Source organism: Anser cygnoides, chromosome 32 (assembly GCF_040182565.1).
Source record: "Anser cygnoides isolate HZ-2024a breed goose chromosome 32, Taihu_goose_T2T_genome, whole genome shotgun sequence".
NCBI classification, from domain to species: Eukaryota; Metazoa; Chordata; class Aves; order Anseriformes; family Anatidae; genus Anser; species Anser cygnoides.
In genome coordinates, this window is record NC_089904.1 from 3,190,320 (window position 1) to 3,203,712 (window position 13,393).

A 13,393-nucleotide genomic window follows, 5' to 3' on the forward strand; every position below is an offset into this window, starting at 1 on the left:
CCCCCCCGACACAGCTTGGCTCGGCCAGGCACCGTGGGGGGGGGGCACAAAGCCCCCACAGGGTGAGGGGGGGGTGGGAAGGGCAGCCCGGTCCCGCTGCCCCCCCCCCCCCGGGCAGGGGCTCCACAGGGCTCCTGCCCCCCCGCCCCCTGGCACGCAGGGCCCCCGGGGCTGTTTTCACCAACATTTTATTGGAAATTTTAAATACTTTTTTTTTGGGGGGGGGTCTGGCCCCGCACGGAGCCAGGGAAGGGGGCGGGGGGGGGGGGGCGGCCCTGCTCACGCGTGCTCTTCAGCCAGCTTCTCCGCCTTGGCCACCGCCTCCTCGATGGGCCCCACCATGTAGAAGGCCTGCTCGGGGAGGTGGTCGTATTCACCTGGGGGGGGACACAGCCATCAGCGGTGAGGGGTGGGGGGGGAAGGGGCAGAGAGCCCAACTCCCCGCTCCCCCCGGAGCTTCCTGGGGGGGCCGCCTCACCTGCCAGGATCTGCTTGAAGCCCTTGATGGTCTCCTTGAGCGGCACCAGCTTGCCCATGTGGCCGGTGAAGACCTCGGCCACCTGGAAGGGCTGCGACAAGAAGCGCTGGATCTTGCGCGCCCGCGCCACCGTCAGCTTGTCCTCCTCCGACAGCTCGTCCATGCCCAGGATGGCGATGATGTCCTGCAGGGACTTATAGTCCTGGGGGGCGAGGCAAAGCCAGGGGGGGGTGGTGAGCAGCCGGGGCAGCGCTTCCTGCCTCCCCCCAGCCCCCCCTCCGTGGCGGCCGCCCCGTCCCCCTCACCTGCAGGATCTTCTGCACGCCCCGGGCCACGTCGTAGTGCTCGGGCCCCACGATGTTGGGGTCCATGATGCGGGAGGTGGAGTCCAGCGGGTCCACGGCCGGGTAGATGCCCAGCTCGGCGATGGCGCGGGACAGCACGGTGGTGGCGTCCAGGTGGGCAAAGGTGGTGGCGGGGGCAGGGTCGGTCAAGTCATCGGCGGGCACGTAGATGGCCTGGGGGGGGAGCAGGGGGGGCGGTGGGACGGAGGCGGGGGGAGGTGACCCCCGCCCGGCGCGCCCGGCTCCAGCGCTACCTGCACCGAGGTGATGGAACCCTTGCGCGTGGTGGTGATCCGCTCCTGCATGGTGCCCATGTCGGTGGCCAGCGTGGGCTGGTAGCCCACGGCGGAGGGGATTCTCCCCAGCAGGGCTGACACCTGGGGGGGAAAAGAGCTGGTGAGAGGCCTGGCGGTGCCCGCCGCGAGGGGCCCGGCCCCCCCCCGCCTGCCTGGGCTCCGGCACCGACCTCTGAGCCAGCCTGGGTGAAGCGGAAGATGTTGTCGATGAAGAGCAGCACGTCCTGACCCTCCTGGTCCCTGAAGTATTCGGCCACCGTCAATCCGGTCAGCGCCACCCTGGCGCGGGCACCCGGGGGCTCGTTCATCTGCCCGTAGACCAGGGCGACCTGGGGGGTGGCGGAACCCAGCGTCAGCACGGCCGCCGCGCCGCTGGGACCCCCCCCCTCACCCCCCGCAGACCCCGCGCACCTTGGAAGTGGTGTCTTTCAGGTTGATGACCCCGGACTCGATCATCTCATGGTACAAGTCGTTCCCCTCCCGGGTTCGCTCCCCGACACCGGCGAACACCGAGTAACCGCCGTGCGCTTTGGCCACGTTGTTGATCAGCTCCATGATCAGCACCGTCTTGCCAACGCCGGCACCTCCGAATAAACCTGGGGGGAAAGGGTGTCCTCCTCAACCCAGAGCCCCTCCGGCCACCCCGGGGGTCTCCCTTCACCCCTTTCCTCCTCAGATAATTAAGCGTTGCTTCAGCAAGCTCAGTAGAACGAAAGTCAAAGGGTTACTCATCAGCGAAGGAAGCTGCTGCACGGGGACCGCTCCCGAGCCCTGGGGTGGGCATGGGGCCCCCCCTCTCCGGGCGCCCCCCTTCCCACCGGGTGCCACGTACCGATCTTGCCGCCCTTGGCGTAGGGGGCCAGCAGGTCCACCACCTTGATCCCCGTCACCAGGATCTCCTGCTCAACGCTCATCTCCACGAACTCGGGGGCTTCGGCGTGGATAGCAGCAAACCTGCAGTGAGAGGGGGGAGCAGCTGAGTGGCCAAATCCAGCCCCTCTGCCACGGGGCCAGGAGACCGCGGGAGCGTGGTCCCTGCTCGCAGCCCAGAAGCACAAACGCAGCGGGGACGCACAGAATCCAGCTGTGCGCAGCCTGGGCGTCTCCGAGCAGCTGAAGAAACTGCACGAGCCCGGCTGCTGCCAGGACCAGAGCCCCCTACCTCCAAACCCTGCGTGGCGCTCATCCCCCGGCCTGCAGCACCACTCACTGTTTCGTTGTGATGGGACCCCTCTCGTCGATGGGCTCCCCGATGACGTTCATGATCCTGCCCAAGGTCTCAGGGCCAACGGGGATCCGGATGGGCGCGCCGGAGTCCAGCACCTTCTGTCCCCTCACCAGGCCTTCCGTCCCGTCCATGGCAATTGTGCGCACGGTGTTCTCCCCTGCCAAGGCCCAAGGACAGCGTTTTACCGCAGTGCCCTCGAGCTGACCCTGCAGGACAGCTGCCGCCACCTCCTCCCGTCCCTGCCAAGGGAACGGTCAGCTGGGGGGGAAGGACTGCAAGGAGCGGGGCCAAGGAACAAAATGAGGAAAAAAAACATAGAAAAAGAGCCCGGGCCAGACCCACCCCACAGCGGCGGCGGGCCGCAGCCCTGCAGCAGCCATTTTCGCCCTCCTCAGACTGCAACGTGTGGCTTCAGCGAGCTCAGAAGAACGAAAGTCACCGAAATTCATCGTCACGGGAGGGCCCCCCCCCCCCAAAGCTGCGGCACCCCCCGGGGCAGGCGGGCAGCCACTCACCCAGGTGCTGCGCCACCTCCAGCACCAGCCGCGTCTCCCTGCCCTGCACCTCCAGGGCGTTGAGGATGGGCGGCAGCCCCTCGTCGAACTGCACGTCCACCACGGCGCCGATAACGGCCACGATGCGCCCGGTGCTGGCGCCGGCCTTGGCGGCGGGGGCCGGCTGGGCGGCATAGCGGCGGCCTGCGGGGAGAGGCGCGGGTCGGGGGGGGGCAGCACCGGGACCAGGAGCCCCGCTCGGCGCAGCCCGGCCCGGTGCGGCCCCCCCGGGGCCCCCCGCACCCGCCCCGGTAACGGCCCCCCGCGCCCCGCAGGCCGCAAGGTGACCCCGCGGCTGCTCCCCACTCACGGCTGCCGGTGGCGGCGGCCGGGCCGGCCCCGCGGCTGAGGAGCAGCGGCAGGAGGCCGGTGGCCGGCCCGGCCCCACGGCTCAGCACCGGCCGGGCGGCGGCGGCGGCGGCGGCGCAGCGACCCGCGAGCCCCAACATGGCGGCGCCGACTGAGCCCCTTCGCCCGCCCGCACGGTGCAGGCCTCCGGAGGGCGGGGCGTCTGCCACGCGTCACCGCCCGCCGCGCGCGCTCATTGGGCAGAGGCACACCCGCTCCCGCCGTGCCCGCGCCCCCATTGGCCGGGCTCGCCGCCGCTCCCGCTCTCCGCTTCCTCGCCATTGGGCCGCGCGCCGACCCCTCTGGAAAGGCGCGGCGCTGATTGGGCGCTGCTAGCCGGCCGGAAGGGGCGGGCACAGAGCGCACGTGCCCCGCCCGTGTCCTTGGGCGGGCGCGGTGACCGCGGCCTCGCGCCCCCAGCCCCCCCCCCCCCCCCCCGGCGCCATCTTGGAGCGCCCCGTGAGGCAGGGAGGCAGGAGCCCAGGCGTGGAGTCTTCAACAGTTTATTAGAAAGAATGTAGACATTAAAAAAATCCCCGCTGCTCTGAACACAAACTGAGGTTGTTTTTTTTTTGTTTGTTTTTTTTCTTTTTTCTTCCTTTTTCAGCCTTGTCACGAGCTGGTCAAATAAACTACCGTAAAAGATCCCGCTAGTGTCGAACGCCTCCTCACGCATCGCCACACCAACAGTGCAAATACGATTTGGTCTAAATGTACAGATGGACAAGCAACAACGCGCGGCCCCGCGCTCGGGGGGAAGCTGGAGCTGGGGCGCCGCTTTCAGCTGGGATACATCTGAACACGCAACTAGCGATTAAATACCAAACAAAGAGGATTTTGTTTCCTTTTTAATAAAAACATTAGTGGAACACACCTGAAGACACCACAGAGGTATTGCGCATCACCTGTTAAATTTTGTGACCCAATTAGCTAACGTTGGTTCAGCCAGTTTTTGTTCCAGGTACAAGCTTAATTTCGGATCTACCTGCAGGCCACAGAGGGGGGGGGAAATGCCAATTTAGCACTTGACGTAAATTCAGAATTCTCCCGTTGTAATTACATCTGCTACGAGGCAAGGAGGCTCTGTAAACTTTATTGCAACTGTTCTGTATCGATTGCCTACACCTCAATTGGTTTTTTGGAAGTCTGGAAAACGGTTCATGCATAACATTATTGCCTCTCGTGGCTTAAGACTGCCCCGCACAATGGTACACACCTACCATCAGTGAAGCCATTTAAAATGGACTGAAAATGGGTTAAAGGATGCAATATCTCCCTTTAGGGCTATCAACTCAGGAATTCTTATCTCAATTATGAAATGTGATGAAGTTCTTTCCCCAAACCCTGAAGACAACAGTTTTTCTTACTCCAGATCTGGCATTTCTAGAGGGGAAAAAAAAGTAAGAGATTAGTTTTTTTTTTCTTTAAAAACAAAACAAAAAAAAAAAAAACCCAAGCAGCTCCCAGGAGCCCTATTATATCACAAGAACACAAGCGAGAAGATACAGCCCTTGAACAAGACAGGCACAGGGCAGTTTCGGGTCTCTGACCTCACCGCTGCGGGCACTCTGAAGTGTGGAGCTGGTTCTCTGCACGTACGGTCTCCGTGCAGCCCCTGCTGTGTAAGTGCCCAACTTGCACGAACCAGGCCAGCACTGCGAGCGCTGAAGCTCCGTGTTGGCGACGGCTGCCGTTACAGCCAAAGCCTCATCAGGACTGCAGCAGTCTGGGAAGGTCAAACTAGTATTTCGCGCTGGCGTGCTAAGGCTTTCACTAGATTATATCGTCTCATGCTGCTGGAGCAAGGCACTGGCATTAGCTGGCAGCCCGGATTTAGCAAGACCGACAGGACGGCACATCTGCTGGCCCTGCACAGCTCCCTCAACTAGCAGCCCCCAGACCGTTGCACAGGTGCAGAAAAAACAAAAACGCCAACTTACTTTCATCATCACTGTCTGGTGAGTCCTGGAAAGAAAAAACACCATTAAGTGGAGCAGACTGTGCTTGGAGGCACTTTCAAAGCTCAGTGTAGCAAGCACGCTGTCAGTAAGCGTATTTCAAGGAACTACAGGGCATGCTTTAGTTAAGCTTTACTAGTAAAAAACAGACCCGTAATAACCAATAATCTCCGCAGAGAAGTATGACGCCAAGCTGCCCAGGACACTGCAAGCTTCGATCCAGCTACTCGAGGGGATTTTGCCAGACTGCGCCACTTATCCGAAGTCTGGCAGTCTGTGCTATTGACAGCGCTGAGGTGGGGAACGCAACTTTAACTTCAGCGCGTAGCAGTGAACGTGCAGCGCCCTTAGCCAGCCCCACATACGCTTACTGCAAAGTACTCACATCTTCTGCCCCATCTACTTCTGGTAGGTCTACGTCGTCATCTCCACCCATGTTGTTCATCATCTGGTCAAGAAAGATAATGGCCACGTTACACAGAGGGAAGCCAACTCCAATCAGTCGGTGAGCAGGGGAACACTAACGATCTATAAATAGCTTGAAGTTGCTACAAACCTCCACCTGCTGCTTTGACAAGTCTTGTTGCACCTAAGCAAAAATTACCAGGTGAAGAGGCAAAGAACTTTGAGCTGATTTAGCGCCGACACGTGCAATGGGACCACCATTTGTTTCGTATTTGGTAACGAGCACAAACTGACCATCGCACTGCAGCGCCAACAGCTCGCACAGCAGGGGTTCGAGCAGCTGGAGTCTGGCTCCAGAGCTGAGGTGTTTTTTCCTGTCCTGGACGCTCATTTGTGAGCACTGCGCTCTCTGCACCTGTACAGTCAACCTTCACGCTGCGCTTATTAGACAGCGCAGCACGGCTGCTACTCACGTACAACCAGCAACGCTCCACGACACCATAAATTATTGTTATAAATTAATTTTGCTCCAAGCAACATTGTTGCTTGGTCCAGGTGGCACCAAGTGGGAAACCAAGAGCCGTGCCTCGGCTAACTGGCAGAGCTTGCCCCGAGAGCAATGGCCAAGGAAGCAGGAGGAAGAGTATGCCAAGGAGTGTGACTCCCTGCAGCTGTCAGTCGCTGTTTGCCCACAGGCCACCCAAAAGGAAACCCAATCCTCCAGCTATTCATCTTCCTATACCTCGGAAAAGCGATCAAAATTGGACATGTCTTCATCTGAATCATCTTCCCAGTCTTTCCAGTTGTTGAAATCCACGCTGAGCCAGTTGAGCTGTACAGCAACACAAGAAGTTTTTTAAGGACAAGCAAGAAATGAACTGTTACTACTCAGAGAGTCACTCAGAACTGCCATTCTGATCAGGAGCCGTTAACTGCTACACAATTTAAACATGACCCAAAATAAAAATAAAATAGGGGAGACGTGAGCTACTGCTCTGCCCATCAGAGCGCCCAAACCCACCTTCGCCCTCTCTTTTGTTAGCCTTGGCCATGCCTGACCAGATTCTCCTTTTCGTAAACAACACAAGATAGATCTGTCTGTTCTTTTATGCTTTGATTCCTGGAAGAAGAGGGAGGGGAAAAAAAGCAAGCATCTGTTAGTATTAACAATCGCTAACATCACCACATACTCGTATTAGATTCGTTTCTCTTAAGCTATCAACTTATTCTTTGACCCAAAAATAACCGTCTGCTCTTTAAGCTACGTCCAGCATCGCGACCAAGTTGTTCCTCGGACTGTAAGAACACGCTTAAACTCAGACACGCGGGAGTGTCTTTGGGTGGCTGTAAGGTGATGCAGTATTTGTCAGAGTAACTCCCGTTATGAACAGACCTAAACAAATTCAAAAACCGACGGTACGCTTTTAGCCAGAACACCGCTGCGCATCCAGCTATCAAGAAGTGGAGCCAGGCGGAGTGGCACCAGCTCTGTTTGGGACTGCCTGAACATACCCGGGGCAGTTTTACAGCACCCCTTACTGCCTGCACACGTGGGACAGGGGGTGACAGCGAGTACCATCAGAACTGGAAGCCTTTAAGATGCCACCTGTCATGCAACAACTAACAAATCCCCCCCGAGCAGCACCCAGTTTGCTTCGGAAGGGTGGGAGGTGTGCATCAGAAGGAGCTGAGCGTTCCGGACACAGCAGTAAAAAGAGAATCCAGAGGATACTTACATTTGGATCAATATTATTAAAAAGGTCGATTTCATTTAAGTGTTTAAAGTTATCGCTTCCTCCAAGACAACTGTTAAGAGAAAAACACATCTTTAGCGGGAAATATCTTGTAGCACAAATACGCTTCAATAACAGAACTTGCTACTTTAAGAAAAAAACCTAACCAGCAGCAGTACAGCTTTCGGGCATCCCTGTGCCTCGCAGCTTTGCGGAGGCGCAGGTTACGCTTACCTGAACGTAAGTTTGGATTTTTCAAAATTTACATTAACATCTTTACTGTCTTCAACGCAAAATTCAATAAAGACATAGTCCCTTCGGTCGTACCACTTCGCAGAAGCAGGCTGCCTGCAAACAGAGGGGCAGGAGAAATTCAAATTAGGGTTTGCATCTTTCTGCCAGTATTTAAAAGATTAAAGCCCCAGCCTTTTGCTGCCAGGTAAGCTCAGCTTTACCTAACCTTACGTTTCTCCTGATACACAGCCACAGAGCAGCTTGAGTTTTAGTGCACGTAGAGAACTTTAACTAAAGGAATTCTACCTGTTCTTAAAAGCGCTACGAGCTTACAATTAACGATCTTTTAAAAGTCGTTTAAGGCACAAAGGCTGGAGGGAAGACGGAACGTTCAGGAATTTTACCACGAACAAAACCCAGCCGAGATCAGCAGCGCTGTGAAGAAGGAAGGATCGCCGTTCTCACCCTCGCTACAGCATCCTACCAACGCAGGCTCGAGCGGCGAGCCGGCCGCATCCCTCGAGGGTCCCCCTTCTGGCTTCCCCCAGACATCAGGACGAGCCGCAGCCCGTCCACGGCCGCCGCACATTTGCCGTTCGGCAGCGACAACTCACCCGCCAGACAAGCGGCGACGCTCGAGCGCGGCCATTCCGGCCTCAGCCGCGGGCTCCCGCCGCCTCCCCTCCTTCCCCGGCCGCCGGAGCCCAGCCCCGAGCTCAACGCCCGCGTTCCGGGGCCGAGCGAGCGGCGCCCGGCGGGAGCTGCTGTTGCTAAGCCACGGGCGATGATCGCGGACGCTCTCGCGCCCCGGCCGCGTTCCAGAGCTGCGCGACCCAGGCTGGAATTTTGCAGCCGAGGCGCTGCCAAGCCAGGGCCGACGCTCGCGGCTCTGGACCGACGCTCGCTCACCTCGCGCTCACCGGGAGCGCTCCTGTCCCTGCGCGACCGAGCGTCGGCCCCTGCCCGCTGCGAGGCGGGGACGTTTGGGCTGCGAGCGCTGCAGCCCGGGAGCAGAATCACCTTTCCAGAACCTTCCAGGTGACATCGCTAAGCCTCCAGGACAGATTTTGACGCACCTGTTGTCAGCAGATCCGGCCCTCAGATACCGGGCTCACCCACACTGTGCCAGGTCGGGTTAAGCTCGCGCCTCCCCCGGGACCAGTGGCGGCTCCGCTGCTCGCAGCGCGCCACCCGCCGCCCTCCCAGCTGAAACCCTGCCTCGTGCGCTCGTCCTGAGCGGGGCACAAAGACGACGGGGGCCCAGCCGCCGCGATTTAGCCGCAGAAGGGGCACGGGCAGAAGGAACGCCAGGGGGAAGGGCTTTCAGCGAGAAAAGCAGACGCTGAAGCCCCCTCAGCCACCAAACTCGGGCACCAGAGTCACCCACCCAAGCGGCGCTCCTCGCCCCGCTGTTAAGGCGCGGCTGCTTTCATCCTGGCAGCTCCCCGCGCCTCCCAGCGAAACGCTCCTGCCTGCTCCCAGCTCCGCCTGGAGCCACGAGCCGCCACCGCCTGAGCCCAGCCAGGAACCGGGCCCTCAGAGCGGGGCAGCTCTGAGCGCAGCCCCCGCTTTCCAGCGAGCCACCGCCCCGCGGGGCGAGAACCTCTTCCCCCTTTAGCAGCACTTTTAAGCAATACTGCGGGAGGCGTCTGTTTTTCCAGATAAAGGTCAGCAGCAGCAGCGGTTTCCTCACTACGGTATTAATTCCTTACTGGAGACAGATTTCCTCTTCTCCTGGGGAACGCAGGGCTCTCCGAGGAAGGGCGAGGCCGTGGCCGCCCCGCTCAGCTCCCCTCTGGCTGCTCTGCGCCCCCCCCCCCGTGCCCTCCAGACCCAAACCGCCGCACCCGGGCGCCAGCGGAGGACGACTCCTGCTGCGCGGAACGGGGCACGTCGCTCAAACGCGCTGCCAGCAGAACAGAAACCGCAGTGTCCCTGCTAACGATGATGCCGGGGGCTTTTGTGCAGGGCATCAACACTTCCCGAGCGCTTCTCAGCGTCAGCGGAGACATCCCCGGCCTTCCCCGGGAAGCCGCGCACGTTCCTCGGTCGTGTCGCTCCGGTTTGGCCGTGACCTTGGTTATCTCGCCAGGCTCAGGCGCGCCGAGGCACCCGCAGCGCTCACGCGGCTTCCAAACTCTACGAGCCGCCCCAGCGCCGAGGGAAGCTCGCGGGCATCGAAGCCACGCGAAGAGGGATGGGACCGGAGAGTTTTTCCCAGAACAGGAGCCCTGCTTCCGACAGCAGACTTCGGTCGCCTCCCGGGCGTCCGGCGCCTCCCGCCCTGACGGCGGTGACTGCATCACGGGCAGAACCGGTCAGCCGGGTCCCTTCGGCCGTTTCTCCTACCCTCCCGCAGGGGGGTTACGTGGCAAGGTTTCGGTAGCGGGGGGCCACGGGGGCGGCTCCTGTGAGAAGGATCTGGAAGCTGCCCCACGTTTGGTAAGGGCCCCGCTGCCAACCAGAGCCGAGCCAATAAGCGATGTTGTTTTGCGCCTCTGGGAGAGCAGATTTAAGACAGGGAAAAAAAAAATAAATAAAAAAAAGCTGCGCCACACAGCAGCCAGGAGAGCGAGAGGAGCGAGGAACAGCCCTGCAGGCGCCAAGGTCAGTGAAGAAGGAGGGGGAGAGGTGCTCCAGGCGCCGGAGCAGAAGTCCCCTGCGGCGAGGACCACGGTGAAGCAGGCTGTCCCCATGGATGTCCCCACGGTAGGGCAGGGATCCACGCTGCAGCCCGCGGAGAGGAGCCCCCGCAGGAGCTGCCGCCCGTGGGGGACCCGCGTGCTCCTGGGGGACGGAGCCCGCGGGACGGAGCCGTGTGGGAGCAGCTCTCGAGGAGCTGCTGCCTGCGGGCAGCCCCCGCAGGCTCAGCTCGGGCAGGACGGCGTCCGCGGGAGGGACCCCACGGGGAGCAGGGGCACAGAGGGACCGAGGAGCTGCGGAGACGAAGCGCCAGGGGCCGACCGCAGCCCCCGTTCCCCTGCGCTGCTCAGGGGGAGGAGGTGCAAGGGGGCGGATGGGGGGGGGAAGCGTTTTTGGTTTCTTTCCTTTGTTTCTCACTTCTCCAGCTTGTCAGGAATAGGCACTACATCTTCCGATCTCCCTACTCCGAGTCTGTTTTGCCCGTCCAATAATTGCTGAGCGATCTCCCCGTCCCTACCTCAACCCCTGAGCCCTCTGCGTCGCATTTTCTCCCCCTTTCTCTTCGAGGAGGGGGAGTGAGAGCGCGACCGTGGTGGAACTCGGCTGCCCACCCGAGTAAAAGCCCCACGCCTCTCATCCTCTCCCTCAAACGGAGAACGGGAGCTCCCTCCGGCCGCCTGACGAGGTGCTTTCAATCCCGACTTCGCGCTCAGAACAGCGCAGGCCACGTGAGAGCTGCCACCAGAAGGGCTGGACGGGACGCGTCTCGCCCGGCTGATTTGCCTCGCTGCCTACACCCAGCTTCCCGGGAGGCAGCCGGCGAGGAGCACGCGTGCTCGGAGCCCTTTTGGAGAGGCGCTTCCCCCACGCCCACTCGGAACCCCGCTCTGTTTTCTCACCGGCATGGAGGAGCACCAGCCGGGCTTCCAGACAGACGCGTTCGTTACACGGAGAGCCCCCCGCTTCCTCCTTCCCGCTCAGCTGCGCTGAGCGCACGGGACCGGAATCCATCAATTTCCCCTTCCCTCCGCCTGCTGCCAACAGCGGCGGCTCGAGCGCGCAGCGCGGGGTCGGAGAGCGAGCCCCCGCGCCCCGCCAAGACCTGTCCGAACTACGCCTGCTGCCACCCGCAGGTTTTTGGGTACTTCCTGAAGAGCCGCAGCCCACCTGTATTTAAGGTCTCCGCCGTCTGTTGCTTCCAGACGATGCCACGATGACACCGTGGACCGTCGCCCTCTTCCCCGAGGCCCGGGCAGCTGCCCAGAGCCCCGGACGCCCCGTTCCCTTCCCAAGCCCGCTTCTGCGCCCACCGTCGGAGGTCCTCGCGTCCTGTACCCACGGGCCGAACCACAAGTCCCGCTGCTCGATGCCATTTGAGAAGGTTCCAGACCTGCCCGCGTGCTTTCCCTCGTCTGTTCCGCAGGCTGTGACCCGCTGGAGCTCAGCCTCCTTCCCCGGAGAGCACGCTGACAGCTCCTACGGCTGAGCGCATCGCAGAAGTCGCCTGCCCAACAAGATTTTCAACCCCCAAACAGGATTACCAGAGAAGCCGTTCAGGTCTACAGGCGGCGGCAAGAATTTTGGTCTATGTAACTGGTTTTGCTTTCATTTTCATACCCCAGCACGGCTGTTGCTTTTTTTTTTTTTTTTTTAAAAAAAAAAAAGCAACGGTTTCAGGATGATGCTACGCGAAGAACCCCGGCTTCGTTACGTTCTCCTCGATTTCAGTCACGTTACGGAGAAGCGGCCCCCGACTCGGAGTTTCGGAAGGGCTGCGGAGACGGGGATGCCTCCCCAGCGGCGAGGCGGCAAAAAGCTCACGTGGGCTGCTCCTGGGGCGGCCGACGCTCCCCGCGGTGCTCCGGGCAGAGGGAAAACGGCTCGGACGGGCGCCGCCGGCCCCATCGCGGATCCCCCCGCAGAGTCCTCGGGAAACGCGGGCGCAGTTTCAGGGAAATCCGGCCCGCCGCCGGGAGCCGGGCGGGCGGCGCGCCTCTTCCCCGCCGCTTTCGTTTCGCTCTCCGAGCCCCGGCCACGCCGCGCTGCTCGACTCCTCCACCGGCTCCTGGCGCTGCTCGGGGCTCCCCCCGCGAGCGGCGGGCACCGGTTCCGGGGCACGGAGGCGGCCTCGCGGCGTTACGAGGCCACCGGACCGGGAACGGGACCGGCCGAGGCGCTCCGGAGCGTCGGATCCCGCCCGGGGCCGGTGCCCCGCTACCCCCGGGGGCCTCTCCCGCGGTGCTCGCTTTAACGGCGGAAGGGGAAACCGCGCGGGCGGCTCCCCTCCGCCGCCTCTCCGCCGCTCACCGGGCTGAGCCCCGGGGAACCCCGCGCGTTCCGCCACCCGCCGGCCCCGCTCGGCCCCCCCGGCGCCGGCCCCGGCTCCACCCCGGCCCGCGGCCCCCCCCGGGCGGCTCCGCCCCGGCCCCATTCATCGCCCGCCGCCGGTGCCCGGGCCCCGAGGAGCGCGGCGGGCAGCTCCCGGCCGCCCCACGGCGCCTCCGGCGGGCGGCAGCGCGGCGGGCCCGGCCCAGGGCCACGCGGCGGGGCCGGGCCAAGGTCACGGCGCGGAGCCGCCGCCCCCCCCCCCTCCCGCCGCTACCGGCGGGGCCGCGGCCTCCTCCCGTCGCCCTCCCGCGGGCCTCACATGGCGAATGGCGGCGGCGGCGGCTCCGGCTGACGCTCCTCGGAGGCGGGGGGGAGGACCCGGCGGCGGGCTACCGGGGCGGCTCCGGGCCTGGAGGCGGCGGCAGCGACGGGGCGGGAACGGGAACGGGACCGGGGTCGGGGCCGGTCGGGGCTCGGCGGCTCCGCTGCGGGCTCGGGGCTCGGCGCGGCCTCGCTCCCACAATGCCCCGCGCGCTCCGGCGGCGGCGGCGCCCAGCGCTGGTGACGCAGCAAAAACCCCGCCGCGCCGCCTCCCGCCGCTGCGCATGCGCGCCGCCCGCCCGCCGCCGGCCTCCCCCCTTCCCCGCGCAGGCGCCGCCCGCGCCCCGCCCCTCGCCGCGCGCGCGGGCTCCCGCTCCCTCCTCCCTTCTAGCAGCTTCTCGAGGCGCAGGCGCGCTGCGCACCGCCCGCCCCAGAAAGGGGGCGGGGCCGGCGGTTGCCCGGGGTGACGGAGGGGCGGGGGGCGGTTGCTGTGGAGACGGAGAGGTCGGCGGTTGCCATGGCG

General features: G+C 62.8%; 2 protein-coding genes and 2 non-coding genes across 6 annotated transcripts; all 4 read right to left on the bottom strand.

Moving 5' to 3' along the window:
* Positions 1–172: 172 nt before the first annotated feature.
* ATP5F1B (ATP synthase F1 subunit beta) lies at positions 173–3,372 on the bottom strand. Its single transcript, XM_048054753.2, has 10 exons — positions 3,211–3,372; positions 2,862–3,044; positions 2,329–2,503; positions 1,951–2,072; positions 1,530–1,714; positions 1,289–1,447; positions 1,077–1,199; positions 784–996; positions 479–680; positions 173–377 (listed from the first exon to the last, which is right to left on the bottom strand). The coding sequence occupies exons 1-10, from the start codon at positions 3,347–3,349 to the stop codon at positions 280–282; spliced, it is 1,599 nt and encodes a 532-aa protein (XP_047910710.2). The 5' UTR covers positions 3,350–3,372; the 3' UTR covers positions 173–279.
* Positions 1,786–1,859, bottom strand: LOC125181088 (small nucleolar RNA SNORD59). Its single transcript, XR_007160116.1, has one exon. It is a non-coding gene; the product is annotated as a small nucleolar RNA SNORD59 (small nucleolar RNA).
* LOC125181089 (small nucleolar RNA SNORD59) lies at positions 2,733–2,807 on the bottom strand. Its single transcript, XR_007160117.1, has one exon. It is a non-coding gene; the product is annotated as a small nucleolar RNA SNORD59 (small nucleolar RNA).
* Positions 3,373–3,735: 363 nt separating the features above from the next.
* PTGES3 (prostaglandin E synthase 3) lies at positions 3,736–13,068 on the bottom strand. 3 transcript variants are annotated; one of them, XM_066985734.1, is made up of 8 exons: positions 12,869–13,068; positions 7,579–7,692; positions 7,348–7,417; positions 6,633–6,731; positions 6,354–6,443; positions 5,592–5,654; positions 5,189–5,213; positions 3,736–4,631 (listed from the first exon to the last, which is right to left on the bottom strand). In XM_066985734.1, coding segments are annotated over exons 1-8 (483 nt in total). In that variant the 5' UTR covers positions 12,871–13,068; the 3' UTR covers positions 3,736–4,611. The 3 variants fall into 3 exon arrangements, with proteins under 3 accessions (XP_066841835.1, XP_047910721.1, XP_047910722.1); XM_048054764.2 differs by lacking the exon at positions 12,869–13,068 and adding an exon at positions 11,389–12,147; XM_048054765.2 differs by lacking the exon at positions 12,869–13,068 and adding an exon at positions 8,193–9,341.
* Between the last annotated feature and the right edge of the window lie 325 nt (positions 13,069–13,393).

Coding starts and splice junctions, on each gene's coding strand:
- ATP5F1B (XM_048054753.2), bottom strand. CDS start 3,349: ATGTTGGGGCTCGCGGGTCGCTGCGCCGCCGCCGCCGCCGCCGCCCGG. Junction 2,073..2,328: donor GGTCCCATCACAACGAAACA/GTGAGTGGTGCT, acceptor CTCTCACTGCAG/GTTTGCTGCTATCCACGCCG. Junction 1,448..1,529: donor TGAAAGACACCACTTCCAAG/GTGCGCGGGGTC, acceptor GCCACCCCCCAG/GTCGCCCTGGTCTACGGGCA.
- PTGES3 (XM_048054764.2), bottom strand. CDS start 11,594: ATGGCATCGAGCAGCGGGACTTGTGGTTCGGCCCGTGGGTACAGGACG. Junction 7,693..11,388: donor GGCGGAGACCTTAAATACAG/GTGGGCTGCGGC, acceptor CTCTGTTTGCAG/GCAGCCTGCTTCTGCGAAGT. Junction 5,655..6,353: donor ATTTTGATCGCTTTTCCGAG/GTATAGGAAGAT, acceptor TTTCTTGACCAG/ATGATGAACAACATGGGTGG.